Here is a 19,823-nt window from a genome sequence, read left to right on the forward strand (position 1 = left end):
TAAATCCACTGTCAGTCATGTCTAGTCTTGTAACCTCAATATAGTTTGTGTCAAGCAAGATTTCTTACCACAGGAATCTGGAGGTCTCTCCCCTAGAGGTATTGTTCTCCTGGATCCTTAGTGTCATAGTCCCCTACTAGGTCACTTGTCCTCCCATTTTACCAGTGTTCACTTGGGTGTTTGCAAGGACTGGATTCCCTTGTTTTGTTTTCCTTCCTTTTGACTTTGGATAACCTCACCATCTTACACAGCATCTTCAGAGTCACATGATGTTCTGAAAAATTTATTAGCCTTTTTTGTGTTTTTTTCCACTAAAAGTTCTTTATTATGTAAAATGAAAGTTTTACTTAGCCTATATTTAAAACTATCTGATATCTATGATTAGAACCATTGCTTATTAGTACTTGGAACTGAAATTTTAACTTTGAAATTCAGTAAGAAGATGGTTCTGTGAAAATATATCCAGAATTTTTATTTCTATCGAGCTATAAAAGAAAATTGATAAGTATTTGTGTTTGAAAGCCATGGTAGTTCTGTCAATACTTTCTAGGTGTATGTGGGAAATATTAAATACTTTATGTATATTTCATTTATTAATAAGTTTGCCTGCAATTAAAATAATAGATGAAAAATAGGGAGCTGATGTATATATGAGATGAACACTGTTATTTACCGGAGGTGATCTTTATTCGTGCTACTCCCCATTATTGCTTGCCTTGCACAGGAAGGAGCTGCAGGAGCTGCAGAACCTGTACAAGCAGAACAGCGCACACACAGCCCAGCAAGCCGAGCTGATCCAGCAGCTCCAGGTCCTCAATATGGATACACAGAAGGTACTGAAGAACCAGGAGGATGTTCACACGGCTGAAAGTGTATCCTACCAAAAGGTACGCTGCTTGTTTGCTGTAAAGATGTGAAGTTACGTGCATGAACTTAGGAAAACAGAGTTCAAGTTTTGAAAAGTTTTGTATTTGATTCTCTTTTTCATGTTTTAACTTGGTAATATTTAAATTTTTATGAGTTTGCTGTGTTAAATTGGAAAAGTTGAAAATACAGCTATAGAAACAACTTAAAAATTGGAATTTTTATTTCTTCTGTGAACATACTAGGTACAATAGTGCTTCTGTTATAAGAAATAATTGGATCAAGTGTGACCCTAATATATGACCTAAGGTAGACTTCACGTAAAATCTGCATTGTTTTATTGGTAAGCGTGTACAGACACAAAGGGGAATGCTGATTAGGTCTTCAGGGTCATTCATTTTCAAGGAACTTTCTCTTTATTTCGTAGTAGTCACTTAACTGGAGTTGTTTCAGGAGCACATAGCAAGGCTTACTTGGCTCTGTAGTTATGCTAATTGACTCAGCATCACTAATTCTGCTATTAATTTAAAGTACCTGTATTAAGATCTTTATTTATTTTACAATGTACTTTACAATGTATCAAGTCATTTGTATCAATAACATCATCAGAATATTGTTCCCCTTTAATAGTTGAGACTGGATAATGTGGAAGGAGGTTAAAGATGGCTTTATTTTTTTGTACCTCAAGGTTCTGGGATCAGCAGGTGATAACTGGAGTTTGTGGATGTCCTTTAGCCAGCGCAATAGCCGATTCTGTGTGCAGCGGGGCTGGGTGATGACCACAAGTCTGTTTTGTGATTTAGAGCTGCATTTGAGAGGCTCTGTCTGTTTGCTGGGATTCAGTGCTGGTCCAGAGAGCTTTTTCTTGGCCTAGCAGGTTGCTAATTACTCTAAAGGCCCTTGAATTTTTATCCCTAGTGATAGCAAATGTCCAGGTTTGGCAGTGTCCTCCAATACATTAGAGAGTATGCATCAGCAAACAGAAACAGTTGTGCACTGTGTCTGTGCGTGATACTAGGGAATCACTATTCTTCTTGTTCTGCATGGTGGGGGGAGGCTGGGGAATCACTATCCTTCCTGCCCTGCCTGGTGGGGGGAGGCTGGGGAATCACTGTTCTTCCTGCTGTGCATGGTGAGGGGAGGCTGGGGAATCACTGTTCTTCCTGCTGTGCATTGGAGGGGGAGAGCCAGGGGAATCACTATTCTTCCTGCTCTGCATGGTGGGGGGAGGCTGGGGAATCACTGTTCTTCCTGCTGTGCACTGGAAGAGGGAGAGCCAGGGGAATCACTATTCTACCTGCTGTGGAGGCCCAGGAATCTTTATTCTTCCTGCTTATTTCAGCACTTTTGGACCATCTCCTCAGCAAACTTACCCAGGGAGGGAGGAAACTGGGAGAATCTAGTTCTCTGCCAGACTGGGCCTCAGAGTTCCAAGATCTTTTTGGAAACAACCCACATAAGGCAGGGATGTAGCTTTCAAAGGCTGAGCAATCTCTCACCACAGAGCCTTCATAGTAATACACAGTAAAGGGGACATTTCTCTTGTCACAGAGCATGGGACCACTGCCACAACAATGTAAGCTCACTGCTTTTGTTAATTATAAACTTTTTCTTATAATATATTTTGATCATATTCTCATTTCCCCCAAGTTTTCCTAGAACCCTTCCACCTCCCTGCCCAATCAAGTGTTCTATATTTTTCCTCTCTCCCGCAAAAATGAACTAAGAAAATAAAACAAAACAAACAACCTTCCCCCCAAACAAACTAAAATAAAGAAATCATGAAATTCATATTGTGTTCGTTGCCTGCTCCCAAGCTTGCAGTAGAGAAAAGTGATTTTCACTTTCCCAGCAGGTATCAATTATAAGTAGCTTCTTGGTTAGTGGTGGAACTTTGTGTTCACTTCCCTTTCTTCATGCAGGGATTTTACTGACTTGAATTTGTGCAGGCCTTATACCTTCATCACTGTCTGTGATGAAGTTCATATGTGCATTGGCACTGTTGTGTCTGTAAGACACTGTTTCTTTAGAGTCAGCCACTGCCTTTGACTATTACAATCAATCCTTTCAAAACCTTAAGGCAGGGGTATGAAACAGACATTTTATAAAGAGTTGAGTGCTCCAAGATCTGTCATTGTCTACACATTGTTTATTTGTGTGTCTCTGTGTTTATTACCATTACTGTAAGAAGAAGCTTCTCTGATCAAGGTTGAATAATCTCAACTTCTTTATCATTTGTTTATAGGAGGGCTACTGTTTTTTTTTTGTTGTTGTTTTTTGAGTTTATCTTGTATCCTGCCACTTTACTGAAGGTATTTATCAGCTGTAGAAATTCGCTAGTAGCAGTGTCTTTGCGTCTTGGTCCAATCCTTGCAGTGGCTGTCTGTTTCTTGGGAACTGTTTTTGGTTTGCTCTGTACTGTCACTGTCTGTGTCTCAGGGGTTTTGGAGCAGCCTACCTGCAGGAAACTCACCTTCTGGCTGGCTATAGAGGTTAGGAAGCAGGGGAGGGGCCCTGGGTTTTGCCCCAGTATGGAGGTCACAGAGAGTGGGGTGTCCTGCTGGGTGGCTCATCACTAACCTCCTGATTCTCTCCTTGTAGAATCTTTTTTTTTTTTTTTTTGGTTTTTCGAGACAGGGTTTCTCTGTGGTTTTGGAGCCTGTCCTGGAACTAGGTCTGTAGACCAGGCTGGTCTTGAACTCACAGAGATCCACCTGCCTCTGCCTCCCATCCTTGTAGTATCTTGCTGTGTTTCTGAGTTCTACTGAGGTTGCAGGGGATAGGAGAGTTTGGTGGTGGGGTGGGAGTTATAGCTTGTAGAATCCAATAGCTGGAATGGGGGTAATGGAGCAGACCACCTGCCGGAAACGCTTCTGCTAGCTGACTAGAGAAGCAGAGGCAGGTTGGGGAGGGGCCCTGAATTTTGCCCCAGTATGGAGGGCCTAGAGAGTGCATGGAGCTGGTCACTCACGTTTGGTCCTCTCTGTGCAGTAGTAGGCTGTTGATAAGAACTGTGATGGCAGTTGTAATTTGTATTTCTCGGGGCTAAGATTGTTCAACTCTTCAAAAGTGTTTCTCAGTCATTTGTTCTTTAACTTTTAAAATCTCTGTGTTTAGCTCTGTACCCCATTTTTTAAATTGTGTGTTTTTTTCTTGGTGTTCCAGTTTTGAGTTCATCTACTGCTCCTCCTCTGTGCTACTGTCTCTTAGGGCTGTACCACACTGAGTTACTGACTCTGTCATTGGTGACTGATCTGTGCTTTCAGATTCCCAGGGCAGTGTAGCCTTAAGCAATAAGCTTCTCTCACAATCCCACATAGCTGTAACACTAAGATAATGATTTCTTCTCCAGTGTTAGGTTGTCACTATGACCATAAATATCAAGACTAGATTGGAGACCTTTGAAAAGTGTGACTGTCAGGGTCTGCAAGGCCTGTCACTGGAGCTGCCTGGCCTACCCTGTGGCTGTAGCTTTGTGTTCTTTATCTGTGTTCAACTCATCCAATGTCTTCCCTCTTCCCATCATAGTGCCTCCTCATTCCTTCTTACCCAGCTGGGGTTGAGGTTACGGACTAAGCCGTCTTTCTGTTTCTCCAAGCCGTTTAGGAGTCCTGTAACTACCATTTTAGCTTTCAATGCTCTTCGTCTCTCTCTGTCCTTGAAGAATATACTTTTTTCCCCACTCTGACTCTTCTCACTCATGTTGTAGCACAGAAAAGCGCTAAACTGCTGTCTGATTGCAGACAGTGGAGAGTATTGACCACATATTTCTTTTTATGTCCGAGTCTTCCAAAAAATGTTTAATCCTATCTAGGTTTTTACACCATTAACAGAAATAAGGAAATAAGTTGTAACAAAAACAAACAAACGCAAGTAAACAAATAAAAAACTCTTCTAAAAAGAGCGGCAAGGAATTTTGATTGTTAATAGAGGAAACATTTACTAACTCAGAATTATAAAACTAATACAGATGGATGAAATTATTATATTAACTAATTTACTTACTTGGGACAATTTTGAGCACTTAACCTGTGCAAAGAATATAAGGTAAGGACCTTTCCAAAGAGTTGTAATATTTTAACTTCTTGCAAGTTCTTCTGGGAGATAAACAATTTATTGGCTTGAAGTGTCATCATCTAGAGATAGAGGTAGACTTAAACTGCATCTTTTAAATTTATAGGCAGGTTAGTACCTGGAATTAAATGTGACTAGAGGGCTCTCCTTTCATCCTGTGCTTTTTTAATTTATTTTTTTATTGAAAATAGATTCTTCTCTCATACAATATATCCTGACCAGATTTTCCTCTCCCTCTGCTTCTTCCAGCCCTACCCTGACCTGTCCTCTCCCCAAGATCCACTCCCCTTCCCTTTCCTCTTCAGAAAAGAGCAGGCCTCCAAGAGATAACACCCAAACACGATAAAACAAGATATAATAAGCAAAGGCAAAAAGCTGTTATATTGAGGCTGGATAAGGCAACCTTATAGAAGGAGTTCCAAGAACAGGCAAAAGAATCAGAGACACAACTACTCCCACTGTTGGGAGTCTCACAGATGCACCAAGTTAACAGCTATAAATAACATACGCAGAGGACCAGGTACAGATCCACGCAGGGCTGGTGCTTGCCACGTAAGTCTCTGTGAGCCATTTGAGTGAGACCTGCCTAGTTGATTCAGTGGGTCATGTTCTCCTGTTGTTTTCCATCATTGCCTCTGACACCTCTAATCTTTCTTACCCTTCTTTTGTGGGGATCCCTGCTCTCTAAGGTGAGGGACCCAATGGGGATCTCCAGTTTAGACTCTCTGCATAATGTCTGGTTGTGTGTCTCTGCACCGGCTCCTATCTACTACTAGAGGAAGTCTTTGTGAAGGGGACTTGACAAGGCACCACTCTAGATCTGTGAGTATAGCTGCTGTTTTAGCAGTCTCAACCTGTGGTTCACAATCCCTTTGGGAGTTGAACAACCCTTTCACAGGGGTAACATATTAAATATCCTGCATATCAAATATTTATATTACTATTCATAACAGGAGCAAAATTACAGTATGGAGTTATGGAGTAGCAATGAAAATATCTTATGGTTAGGGTCACCAAAAAGAAACTTTATTAAAGGGTCACAGCACTAGGAAGGTTGAGAAACACTGTTCTGTAAATATCATTAGGAATCATTTCATTGATTTTTTTTTTCAGATGTGTTTGGTTCTACCCTATGTCTCTTGCCTATTCAGTATCTGACTAACTGGCAATCTAGGCAGTGGAGAGCATGGGCTTCCTCTTGTGGTGGGGGCTCAAGTTAAACCAGACATAGGTTGGCCATTCTCACAAGTTCTAAGCTACCATTGCCCCAGCACATCTTGCAGACAGGACAGGTTGTAGGCTTAGGGTTTTGTGGCGGGGTTAGTGTCCACATTTCTCTTTAGGTAGCCTTCAGAGTACCTTTTAGTACCAAAGAGATTAGAAGGTAAGGGTGAAAATTCCATGCAGGAACCAGCTCAACCTCTCTACTTTCAATGAGCTATGTGGATGTTGTTTTTGACAGTAGAGCCCGAGCATAGGTTTTCAGAGAGCAGCTTCTGTCCTAGTATCAGCCTGAGTTGTTTATGTTTCTCCACAGGACCCGTCCACCATCAGCTCAACCAAATACAACATAATCCTACTACTGGAAACCTTGCCTGGCTATAAAAAAAAAAATGATCAGTTCAAGCTCAATATCCTCCATTTTGATCATGTGATAGATGTGGTTGGAGTAGGTTTGGAGACCCTCAAGTGAGAAACTAGAGGAGAGTAGTTTCAAACAGCAGCAGCATCAGGCTCTTGAGAGCTTTGTCCTTTTTGTCTGCCTTGGTCTTCTGCTGCTGGGTCTCCACAAAGGGAATGAAGAACTATGCTCTGAAGTTCATCCGATCTTCTACAGAGAAGTGCTTGACTGCTAAGTAGTCTCCCAATCACTGGTCAGGCTCTTATAGAATTCAGCATACTCCTCTTGAGTGATGTCATTAGATTTTCTGGTCCAAATGGGCTGTCTTATTCAACTCTTTGTAATGAATTTCTCTTTAATCTTTTTCTTATCTTTGCCACTGTCATCTTCCTTGTCTGATCCCACCTATTCAATCTTAGGCTTTTCCTTGTCATTCTTATCCTCCTCTTCCTTCACATTCTTCTCATTCTCTGCCTCTTCATCACTGATCTCTTTCTGTCCTTGCTTCTCTAAATAGAATGTGATGGAATAGCCTATGAACTGTGGATGTTTCTATACCACTTCCTTGATCCTCCTTTCCTCTAACTTTTCTGTCTGGTCTTCTTTGAGAGGAAGGATCACTTTGGTACCCAGGTCAGTGGGCTCCCCATAGTCTGCACAAACTGAAGGTTCCTCCAGCGCAGACTCTGAGGCATATTGCTCATCATCATTGTGCTTTGTAATCACGACCACTTTCTTTGGCATTGCATAGGCCAAATAGAATCCAACAGCAAACACCTAATCATGGAGATGTTTGCACCAGCTTGGGAAGCCTCCATGAACCTTTGGTACCAGACTTAGCAATGGTTGCCAATGCCTGTGTCCACCAAAGTCAGGGTACACTCCTGAGAGTTGGGGATGGTGTCAGTTTTCAGCTGTTTACCATTGTCTAACTTGGATGGGTCTGTCAAGATCTCATAGCAAATCTTGTTCAAGGCATCAGAAGCATTAAAGATCAACTTCCTAAGGAAAATTTCCTTGTTCAAATAGAAAATATTGATGATGAGGAATATTCACTGAGTGATTTCTATATGAAAGGCAAAGTTTCACCTCTTCCTCTCCATCTTTCTTCCTGGTGCATCCTCAGGAGTCTTGACAGGAAAGCCAAGTGGTAATTCGGAGCAGGGTGGGCCTGGATCGTGTCCGACTCACTGCCAAGTCTAGGCTGCACTAGGTGCCTCAAGAGCCAGAGAAGTACTATTGCTCTTCTGTTTGATGAAGCAGGAATGTGAGGCCAAAAGAGACAGAACAGCTTAAAACAGAATTTTTTCCCCACCCTGGGTGAATAGACCCAGAACCTTGTGTATATAAAGGAAGAGCTAAAGAGGTGGCACCTGAGAGCAATGTGTATCACTTTCGCTCCTGAAATCTCCATCTGTCTCCCTTCAGCTTGGCTCTAGTCTCTAGTCAGCTTTGTTCCCAGTCAGGAAAGCATCAGCAGGTGGGTGATTACTGTGTCTATAATGACCTCTCGATTGTCCCCGAATGCTGTCAATATTACTACTTTCTCTTTTTAGAGCATCTGGTTAAATTAGCTGTGGAAATGACCTTAGCATATAAGGCAATGACAACAGAAAGCACAAATTTGTGTTTTGAAATTCTTTATAAATGCTATATGTAACACTTATTTTGTAAAAGTTGCTTAAATTTTGCTGTAAAGTTATATGAATTAGTTAAATATTCATAATAACAGTTATTATTTATAGATCCCAAATGTTTTGATTAATTATAGTTTAGAAGGTTTCAGAGGTCTTATTTTTATGATTTATGTATGTTTTAGGAAATTGTATGATTTAGGAAACTATTTAAGGAAGAGGATGCACATACCTTTCTTGAAATTTTGAAATTTTAAGCTTTAGAAATCAAATTATATCGCATATACAGAAATATATAGCAATATCAACTATATAGATGAATTAAAACTTACATTCTTGTGAATTTTTGTGTATGCCATTATCTTTAATTGGACGAGCAAACTGAAAATCCCACTCTATTAGGTATATAATGTGATTTTTTTTCCACTTGGAGGTTTTTGCTTTTGTCATATTATATTTTCTGTGGTAGCTGTTTTTCTTAAAAGAATCTTGGCTTTTGGATCACTTTCATAGTATTAGCAGCAGTTATACATTTGGATTCCACAGTTGGGTTACAGCACATTAAATAACAAGCCTAAGTTGGAAGTTTCCTTACTAAGCAAACTCTTACTAAGCAAATTCTTGAGCTTTTATGGGACACTGTTGTTAACCAGGCATTCCTGGGTGAGATGCTAATTGTACAGCACATACTGACTCCTGGGACTCACTGACCAGGAACTGACCTTGAACTCACACCGATCTACCTGCCTCTGTCTCCCAAGTGCTGGGATTAAAGGTGTGCACCACCACCACCCGGCTCTGGCTCAGTTTTAATAAACTATTACTTTAGCTTTAATGCATGTATCTTGACTTAAACAATTTGAACTTAACCATCTGTGCCTTTAGAACACTGCTGGATCTTTGCTGTCTCCCTGCTGTCTATGGAAGTGCTCCACTGTTCTGATAATTTTGTTGTGTGTACCTGCAACCTGATTACCTTGCTTTGACTTTTAGTTTTCCATCCACCTTTCTTCAGAAATATACAATAATTTATGCTAAATGAAAATATATCAGTTAAACTCAATGAACCCAGTGAAGTATGCAATATGCTTCTGTGTCCTTTCCCAACAAATTACACGCTTTTTCACATTTCTGAGATCTTTAGAGTGATTTTTTAAAATCGATCCATTCTAATAGAATTGTTTTCTAATGTGAATCCCTGCAGGCGAGAATAACTGGCCTAGAATCATGCCCCTTCTTTTCTACTGAACACTCTTCTTGTCTCTTGCCCTGGCTGGTACTACATTTTTCCTTTTGAATGCCAGCTGTAATTTTGTATCGATACTTGACTCAGTCACTTCCACATTGTTTCTGCTTGTTGGCTGTTAACATAACTCAAGGGCAAGTATATGTTCACATATAGTTCACACACACACACACACATATACAAATACATATAATTCCTTTGTTGATTCTATCATTTTGGATGTTTTTAAAACAGCTTTATAATGAATTACATATATGTTTTGAAACTACAAAATCAAATGAAGCCGTGCTGCGACAAAGTGTTGTTAATCTTCAGGACCAACTGTTTCAAAAAGAACAAGAAAATATAAAATTAAAAGAAAAACTTAAGGGATCACAAGGAGAACCCTGTTCATCAACTCCAGAAAGTGAGTCACATCACTCAGCAAAGGTGAGAGATTTTTTAAAATGTTACCCTTATAACACCAGAGTACCATTTCCTATACTTGAGTGAAAATTTAAATAAATTTGCATATTTAAATGTAAATTAAACATTTGCATTTAATGATTGTTATATATGGTAAATATTAAAAAGGAAATGCATGTAGAAGTACAGAATATATCAAGTATAGATGGTGTGTGTGAGTGTGTGTGTGTGTGATGTGTGTGTGTGTGTGTGTGTGATGTGTGTGTGTGTATGTGTGTGTGTGTGTGTGTGTGGTGTGTGTGTGGTGTGTGTGTGGTGTGTGTGTGTGTGTGTGTGTGTGTGTGTGCGATGTGTTTATGTATGCCAGTTGTCCTCCTCTGTCACTCTCCACCTTACTTTTAGAGGGAGATTGTTAGTGAATGTTGTGTTCACTGTTCGGCTGGAGTGGACCAGCCCCTGGGATCTGCCCGTCTCTGCCATCCCAGCCATGGTTACAGGTATATGCCCTGATATCTATTTTTGGTTTGGGTTCTAGGGACCTAAGATAAGCTTCTGTGGCAAGCATTTAACTCCCTTCGACCATTAGTGCTGATGTCAACTTGACAGGTCTAGGCACACTTGGGAGGGAATACATAACCCCTGGGCATGCCTTTGGAGACTGCATAGATGAGGTTAATTAAAGTGGGAGGACCTAGAAAGCACCCCGACGGTCCTGGAACTCGCTCTGTAGACCAGGCTGGCATTGACCTCAGAGATCTGCCTACCTCTGCCTCCTGAGTGCTGGGATTAAAGGCATGAACTAGGGGTGAAGGGTGAAGGGAAGGTAGGGGGAGTGGCAGAGGAGGAAGGGAGAACTGAAATTAGTATGTTTTCAAAAAGAAAGAAAAAGGAGAAAGTAAGCAAGCATGGATACTCATCATTTTCTGCTTCCATATGGTGATTGTGCATGCAGTGTGGCCAACTGCTTCAGGCTTTTCTTGAACTGTGAGCTCAAATAACCCCTTTTTTTCCGAGTTGCTTTTGTCAGGGTATTTTACTACAGAAAGAGGAGCAGGAACTGAGACACTGAGTCATCATTCATCTCCACAGTTGACCCTCAGTATCTATAGGTTTGATAATCAATAATTGAAATGTTTTGAAATAAGTTGTATCTGTCCTGAACTTGTACCGATTATTTATTTGATTGTAATTATTTCCTAAGCAAAACAATATAACAATTCTTTATGGAGGGTTCGCATTGTATCAGGTTTAAAAAGCAAGATAGTGATTATCTAAACATATAGAAAACCAAGAACAATGAATTTTGTTTCTTTTTGTTGTCTCCATGACCAATAAATAGCTCACACAGCAGTATCCTGTGTCTGACACTGAGATTTTCATTTCATAATCTATGTCTTTTGGGGGCAGCATTACCACCTCATGGAGAATGCCTCTGTTCAAATTCCATTTTTAAAAATGGCATTTTCAAGTTAACTTACAAACTAGTGGACTTCTGTAAATCTTTTCATATATATGTAGTGTTGGTTAGTCCAATCCAACTCCTCTCTTATGCTCCTGGGATCATTGCTGCTTACACCTGTAACCCTCTGTATTCCCTCCATCCCCTGTTCTTTCATGTCACCTGTTTCCTACTATATGCTCTAATTAAATTTTATTTAGGTTGCAAGATCGTATGTTCCCATAAAGCTTTTCCACACATCCTTCATTTTGGTTGGCAGTTCCCTTGCCCTTATATTTCTGTATCCCAGTCTATTATTGAACGATTCTGCTCCCAGTATTCCCTCTCTACTTTCATTTTATTTATATTTTACAACCTTCCCTCTGTAATTGCATTTGCCCCTAGTGAACAGTTCCTAGTTTTCTACTTCCATATGAACTTCATATTAAACACACAAAACAAAAGATTCAAAGCTAGCTTCAATATTTGTGAGAAAATAGGTGATATCTGTCTTTGTAAGCTTGGGCGACTTTACTCAGTAAATCTTCCTAATCTACTCATTTACCTTCAAATATCATAATTTCACTTTTATATCTGAGATATCCCATGTATCACAATATCCATATTCATTGATCAGTAGATGAACATTAGGCTGATTCTATTTCCTATTTAGTATGAATAGAACATCAATGAAAACAGTCTCTTTATTAGGATGTAACTCCTTTGGGTATGTGCTCAGTAGGACCATACCTGGGTTACGTGCTAATCCTATTTCTACTTTTGTGAGAAACCACGAGACTGCAATCTAAAATCTGAAGTGGCTACACTAGTTTACACTCCCAACAACAATATGTATGAGTTCCCTGTACCCACCATTATGCCAGCATCTGCTATCCCTTGTTTCCCTTCAGCGTAATGAGAGAGAAACTGAAAATAGTGTCAGTTTAACCTGCACTTCTCAGTAATAGAAAGGGTGTTGGACACTTTAAAGTGTTTAGTAGTCCTTTTTATTCTTTCTTTCCTTTTTAATATTGTAGACACTAATTCCCTGTTGTATTTATAACTGCAAAGAATTTTTTCCCGTTCTAAGGGCTGCCTGTGTGTGTGTGTGTGTGTGTGTGTGTGTGTGTGTGTGTGTGTGTGTGTGTGCCCTGCAATTCCGTCTGTCCCTTTTTGGCACTGTCTCTCCATTCCGACCCCAACTTGATCTCTCCTGTTCCTGTCCCCATCTGCCTTCAGTCCACCTACAAAATCTGTTTTAGTCCATTCTTTTCCCTAGAAGCCTCCTCTTTACTTTACTTAACCTCTCTTGATCTGTGGACTGTAACTTGATTATCATTTACTTAGCAGGTAATATCTACTTATAAATGAATACAAAAAGTTAATTCTTTAAAGATTGGGTAGAATTCTTCCTTGAATTCTTCTAGTTCTGGGATTTTTCTACTTGGGAACCTTTTATTTACTGCTTTTGTCTTGTCCCTGGTTATGTATCTGCTTACCTCATTTCATCATGGTTTAATTTGTATGTTGTGTGCATATAGAAATTAATCCATTGCTTTTAGATTTTCTAATTGGAATAGTGATTTTATGATCTATTAATGATTTTCATAATTTCCTTGATACCTGTTTCATTCAGTATCTCACTTCACAATGCCGATTATAGTGATGTGTATATTTTCTCTTTCTTTTCGCTAATTTAGCTAGGGATGTTGTAAAAGGAGCAGTGGGCTGCTTTCCCACTGCCCTGTTAGTTTACACCCGAAATAATTACACAGAAGCTGTATTCATTTAAACACTGCCTGGCCCATTATTTCTTTTTTTTTTTTCTGGCCCATTATTTCTAACCTCTTTTTTAAAAAAATTTTTTCTATTAATAATTTCTGCCTCCTCCCCGCCTCCCTTTTCCCTCCCCCTCTCCTTCACTCAGTGCCCTCCCCCTTCCTCTCCGGACCAAAGAGCAGTCAGCGTTCCCTGTCCTGTGGGCAGTCCAAGGCCCTCCTCCCTCCATCCAGGTCTAGGAAGGTGAGCATCCAAACAGGCTAGACTCCCACAAAGCCAGTACATGCAGTAGGATCAAAGCCCAGTGCTATTGTCCATGGATTCTCAGCAGCCCTTATTGTCCACCATGTTCAGAGAGTCCGGTTTTATCCCATGTTTTTTCAGTCCCAGTCCAGCTGGCCTTGGTGAGCTCCCAATAGATCAGCCTCACTGTCAGAGTGGGTGGTTGCCCCCCTCACGGTTCTGACTTCATTGCTCATGTTCTCCCTCCTTCTGTTCCTCATTTGGACCTTGGGAGCTCAGTCCATTGCTCCAATGTGGGTCTCTATCTCCATCCATCGAAAGATGAAGGTTCTATGGTGATATGCAAGATATTCATTAGTATAGCTATAGGATTGGGCCATTTTAGGTACTCTCTCCTCAGCGGCCCAAGGACCTAGTTGGGGACATCTCTCTGGACCCCTAGGAATCCCTCTAGAGTCAAGGATCTTGCCAAACCTAAAATGGCTCCCTTAATTAAGATATATACTTCCCTGCTCCCATATCCATCCTTCCATTATCCCAACCATCCCATTCCTGCAAGCTCTCCCACAAACCTATGAACACCTGATTTTTGATAAAGGAGCTAAAAGTATACAATGGAAGAAAGAGAGCATCTTCAACAAATGTTGCTGACAGAACTGGTTGTCAACTTGTAGAAGAATGAGAATAGATCCATATCTATTACCATGCACAAAACTCAAGTCCAAATGGATTAAAGACCTCAATATCAGGCTGAACATACTGAACCTTATAGAAGAGAAAGTGGGAAGTACTCTACAACATATGGGTACAGGAGACCACTTCCTCCATATAACCCCAGCTGCACAGACATTAAGGACAACATTGAATAAATGGGACCTCCTGAAACTGAGAAGCTTCTGTAAAGCAAAGGACACTGTCACTAAGACAAAAAGGCAACCTACTGACTGGGAGAAGATCTTCACCAACCCCGCAACAGACAAAGGCCTGATCTCCAAAATATATAAAGAACTAAAAAAACTAGACTTTAAAATGCTAAATAACCCAATTCAAAAAATGGAGCACTGAACTGAACAGAGAATTCTCAACAGAAGAAGTTCAAATGGCCAAAAGACACTTAAGGTCATGCTCAGCCTCCTTAGCAATCAGGGAAATGCAAATCAAAACAACTTTGAGATACCATCTTACACCTGTCAGAATGGCTAAAATCAAAAACACCAATGATGGCCTTTGCTGGAGAGGATGTGGAGGAAGGGGTACACTCATCCATTGCTGGTGGGAATGCAAACTTGTGCAACCACTATGGAAAGCAGTGTGGTGGTTTCTCAGGAAATTCGGGATCAACCTACCCCTGGACCCAGCAATACCACTCTTGGGAATATACGCAAGAGATGCCGTATCATACTACAAAAGTATTTGTTCAACTGTGTTCATAGCAGCATTATTTGTAATAGCCAGAACCTGTAAACAACCTAGATGTCCTTCCATGGAAGAATGGATGAAGAAAGTGTGGAATATATACATATTAGAGTACTACTCAGCGGTAAAAAAAAATGACTTTTTGAATTGTGCATGCAAATGGATGGAAATACAAAACCCTATCCTGAGTGAGGTAACCCAGACCCAAAAAGATGAACATGGGATGTACTCACTCATAATTGGTTTTTAGCCATAAATATAGGATATTGAGCTTATAATTCACGATCCTAGAGAAGCTAAATAAAAAGGTGAACCCAAAGTTCTAACTTCTTATTGGCTAACTCTCACATATTAGTTTAACCCATCTCCATTAATGTGTATTACCACTTGACTGTAGCTTACCGGCATGAGTCTAACCAGCATCCATCTCAGAGAGGAGAGCTATGGCATCTGCCTGACTCTGCTTTCTTTCTCCCAGCATTTTGTTTGGTCTACTCCACCTATCTAAATTCTGCCTTATCAAAAAGCCAAGGCAGATTCTTTATTTGACCAATGAAAGGAGTACATAGAAAGAAGACCCTCCTACACCATTTCTCCTTCAAACAAAAAGGAAGGCTTTAACTTTAACATAGTAAAATTACATATAACAAAACAGTTATCAAGCAAGAATTACAGTTACAATATTTATATCTATTTTATCTTTTATCATAACAAAGGAAAACTATAATTTTAACTATCTATCTATTCTACAACTCTATCAAAGACTCCAGAAGTATATAATATTACCTAAGTAAACAAGAAGTAAGCAACTTCCAAAACTCTAGAAATGACAGAGACATCTCGCTGCCTGGACAGTCACCCAAAGTTCCTCTCTACTGTTGGGGCATCTATCTTCAGCCTATAGGCCCATAGTATCCAACAGACATTTCCATGAAGCAGGAAATTTCAAAAACAGTTCAGTCACTTTCTTCTGTATCCTGCAAAATGTCTCGCAGACTCTTTCATGAATCTGGAACGCTGAAGGATCATTTCACCTTTAGGCAAGTTCAGCAGTCCTCTCTCTGCATGATCTTTGTGTTCAGTTAAGCAGTCCAGGCAAGAGCAGTTTTTTGTTCAAATGAACCAACCCCATACGAAGCCTCTTTGTTGCCCGTCTTCCTCTTGAAATAGATTGGTGCTGCCAGGAGCAGATGTGTCTCATTGTCATGAAAAGCCCCAAGTTATTAAAATATCTTAAATGCCATGTTCTGTAATCTTTGAAAGATATAAAGAATGCCTATCTGAAATATATCTATGCACATCTAGAAAATCTAACATGACTACAAACTTGACTATTATAGATGATTATCCATTAACAACCTATATTTCCTACATTTTTAAATGAACTACACAATCACAATACCTTAATCAAGATCAGAAATACATAAACATATAAGAATATTGACCTTAAAATCCATACCAATGCAAATTATTCATATCTATATCCTATTCCTCTTTAAATGTAAAAGAACATTTATAAACAATATTTGGGAATATGGGGTCAGTTTTTTCTCTCCAAACTGCTTTGTGCTGAATGGGGGCACTGTTAATCAGGTCTTTATTGTGCATCTTGTTTGCTAGGTTCCTCTCAGTCAGCAGTTGAGTGAAGTAATTTTTTGAGGATGTTCACAGCAACCTTTCAGGAGGGTGTGGTCTATCATACTATATTGGGATAGAAGCAATCCACAGGGTCTCATCCTCTGTGAAAACAAAAGATGAACCTCTTTTCCAAAGCATCATATCCTTAGATCCAAATTCTGAATTCAAGATAGATTTATAATACACACGTTGGATTAGCTTAGCAGGACACACAATGAAATGTCTCTCTGTATTTAGCTCATTGACCGTCAAAAAAATTCAAAGAAAATACAATATACAGAATCCAGGCTTTCTGTGAATTTTCCATTTTTATGTGGCTTATTTTTCATTTCTTTTAATCTATAACTCTCTGTACTCTGTCTCTTTAAAGACTTTACCTTATTTTTAAAGGCATTAACTTTATTCTCTATCTTCTTTTTCTTCTCTTTCCAAGCCTATGTATGTCTAACACCATGACCCATTTAGAGGTTTTTAAGTCTGAATCTGTCTTATTGCATTGTCTTAATTCTTTACAGTCCAGGAACATTTTTTGCTTTGCGCTTTTAAATTGCTAAGCGCTTAAGAATCTAAGCTGTGACATTCCTAGGTCAAAAACAGGTACTGTGGGCTTGCACAGCCCAGTCCAACATGGTAGAGCTGCTTGTGCCACTGAATCAGTTGTACCTCTGAGCCGTGGAGTGGCAGGCTGTTCTGGATGTTGGCTCCACCTCTCTCCAATTTCAAAATGGTGGACGTACCATTTCTGTTAGCTCTGGGGCCACCAGGTAGGAGCCCCACTCAGCACTTTAACTCTGAGACTGAGCGTGCAACACAGAAACTCTTTTTTTTTTTTTTTGAGTTACAGCCAAACCTGCCATGCAGAGCATTGCACAGCCTGGAAATATCTCTCTATATGGTGGCAGAAATCACCATGCTCTCCCGTCTGCCTAAGCCTGATTCTACCATCTGCCCAGGCAGGAAGAGCTGAGCCACGGGCATGGTCTCAGCTACTTTCCTCCTGATTTCAAGTGGACACACAAACACCAAGGCCCACAAATGCACCATAGCCAGAGTTTGCACCGGAGGCAGGGCCCAGGAAGCCTCGTTTTTAGAATGGTTTGGCTTTCTTTCCTGTTGCTTTTGCTGAATCAGGAAATCTCTCTACAGCACGCCCTAGTAAACAGCAGAAAGCTGTGTTTAACTCTATATTTGTGTCTAGAATTCCTTTTTAAGTCTTCTTAGCTTTTATGTAGAGTTAATGACCACATTGGAGCGCCACTCTGTTGTAAAAGGAGCAGCAGGTCGCTTTCCCGCCGCCCGGTTAGTTTACACCCAAAATAATTACACGGAAACTGTATTCATTTAAACACTGTCTGGCCCATTAATTCTAACCTCTTATTGGCTAACTCTCACATATTAGTTTAACCCATCTCCATTAATGTGTATTGCCACTTGACTGTGGCTTACCGGCATGAGTCTAACCAGCATCCATCTCAGAAAAGAGAGCTATGGCGTCTGCCTGACTCTGTTTTCTTTCTCCCAGCATTTTGTTTGGCCTACTCCACCTATCTAAATTCTGCCCTATCAAAAAGCCAAGGCTTTATTTTACCAATGAAAGCAACACATAGACAGAAGCACCTCCTATACCAAAGGCTTCTTCAAACTTGATTAAATTTCCAAAGAAACAACTTTTTGTCTCATTTATTCTTTACATTGTTATTTTCATTTGTATTTCATTGATTTCTGCCCTTATTTAGATGATTTCGGCTTGTTTACTACTTTTGGGCTTTGCTTGTTCTTGTTTTTCCAAGTCTGGAAGATTTAAGTTTTTAAGTTGAAATCTCTCCAGTGTTTGAATGCAGGCACTTGGTATTTCTACTGGTTAGTTTGTTTTGTTTTTAATCAGGTTGGTACAAGCTATGGTTATTTGGGAAGAGAAAGCCTCAACTGAGAAAATGCCTGTCAGATTATCCTGTAGGCAAGTGTGTAGGGCATGTTCTTTCTAATGATAGATGTAGGAGCCCAGCCTACTTGGCATCTAGGCAGGTGATCCTCAGTTGTATAAGAAAGCAGGCCGAGAAAGCTGTAGGGAGCAAGCCAGTAAACAGTGTTCTTTCATGCTCTGCTTCAATTTCTTACCCCAGGTTCCTGCCTTGAGTTTCTGCCCTGACTTCCTTTCATAATGGACTGTAAATTGTAAGGTGAAGTGAGTCCTCTGTTTCCCAGACTGGTGAGATCATTTTATAAGTCCTTTCTTCTCCAAGTTGTTTTGGTCATTCATTATACTTATCCCATCAGTAGAAGCAAACTGCTAACAGTGCTCTTAACTCTGTTCTTACACTGTTTTCATTGTGTTCTATAGATTTCCCTGTTGTCTTGTTTCCAGTCAAGCCTAGGATTTTTGTTATTTCCCTTTTGTATTTTTCAGTGATCCATTCATTATTAAATACTATATTGTTTAGTCTACATGATTTTGTGTTTCTATTGCATACTTATTCAATTGTTGTCCTAAATAATACATGATATTATTTTGATTTTGCAGCATTTGTTGAGACTTGCTATATGTCATAATAATTTGGACAATTTTGGAGAAATTTCCATGGAGTACTGAGAAGAATGTGTTTTGCTTAGCTTTTGGCTGTAGTGTTCTGTACATGTCTTTTAGGTTCATTTGGTTTATTTTTATCATGTAACTCCACTGTTTTCTGTTTAGTTTTTGTGTAGATGACATATCAATACCCGAGGTGGGTGTTGAAATCACATATTATAATCTGTGTTGGGGTTAATTTGTGCTTTTCATTTAGTAGCATTTGTTGTATGAACCTGGATGCACCTATGTTTTTATTATCTGTATAGAACTGTAGTATCATATTGGTGGATTATTTGTATAATGGATACAATATGTCCTTCTTTGTCTCTTTTAGTTAGTTTTGGTGAGGTCTGTTTGTCAGATACCCTGCTCATTTCTTGGTTATATTTGCTAAGATTATCCTTTTCCTATTCTTTTACCCTGAGGTATCTGTCATTGATGCTGAGGTATGTTTCTTGAAGGCAGCAAAATTATGGATCTTGTTTCCTAATCCCATTTGCTTGTCTGTGTCTCTTTCTATGGGGGTATTGAGGACATTCTTATTACTAGTTATTACTGACATATTTGTTTTAATTCTTGTTTTTTGATGATTATTGTGGTATCTTCTTAGACCTCTTTTGATAAGCTTTCCTGGTTCTATATTTTTATTCCTTCCCAGGGGTTTCAGTATTCTCTGCACAGCTGTTCTAGTCTTTTTATATCATGGGAAGTTTTTATTTCTTTTCAACTTTAATAGATTTGTGGGGTATAACAGTTATGGTTGTAATTGTGGTCTTTTAGCACTTTTAATTTTTTTCTAAACCCTTGTGGTTTAAAACATTTTCTTTTAATAGCATTGCTCTATGATGGACCTGCCCTTTTAAGTGACTTGACCTGTCTTGAATATACAATTCCAT

General features: G+C 39.6%; 1 protein-coding gene across 6 annotated transcripts in view; it reads left to right on the plus strand.

The window, feature by feature from the left end:
- The window catches only part of Cntln (centlein), a 248,432-nt gene that overhangs the window by 99,051 nt on the left and 129,558 nt on the right, over nucleotides 1-19,823 (plus strand). For all 6 annotated transcript variants that reach the window (XM_075945721.1, XM_075945722.1, XM_075945720.1 and 3 more), the window contains exons 7-8: nucleotides 729-887; nucleotides 9,674-9,868. In XM_075945721.1, coding sequence (XP_075801836.1) covers nucleotides 729-887; nucleotides 9,674-9,868 — 354 coding nt within the window. The remainder of the gene's footprint in view (nucleotides 1-728; nucleotides 888-9,673; nucleotides 9,869-19,823) is intronic.

This window comes from Microtus pennsylvanicus, chromosome 13 (assembly GCF_037038515.1).
Source record: "Microtus pennsylvanicus isolate mMicPen1 chromosome 13, mMicPen1.hap1, whole genome shotgun sequence".
Taxonomy (NCBI): domain Eukaryota; kingdom Metazoa; phylum Chordata; class Mammalia; order Rodentia; family Cricetidae; genus Microtus; species Microtus pennsylvanicus.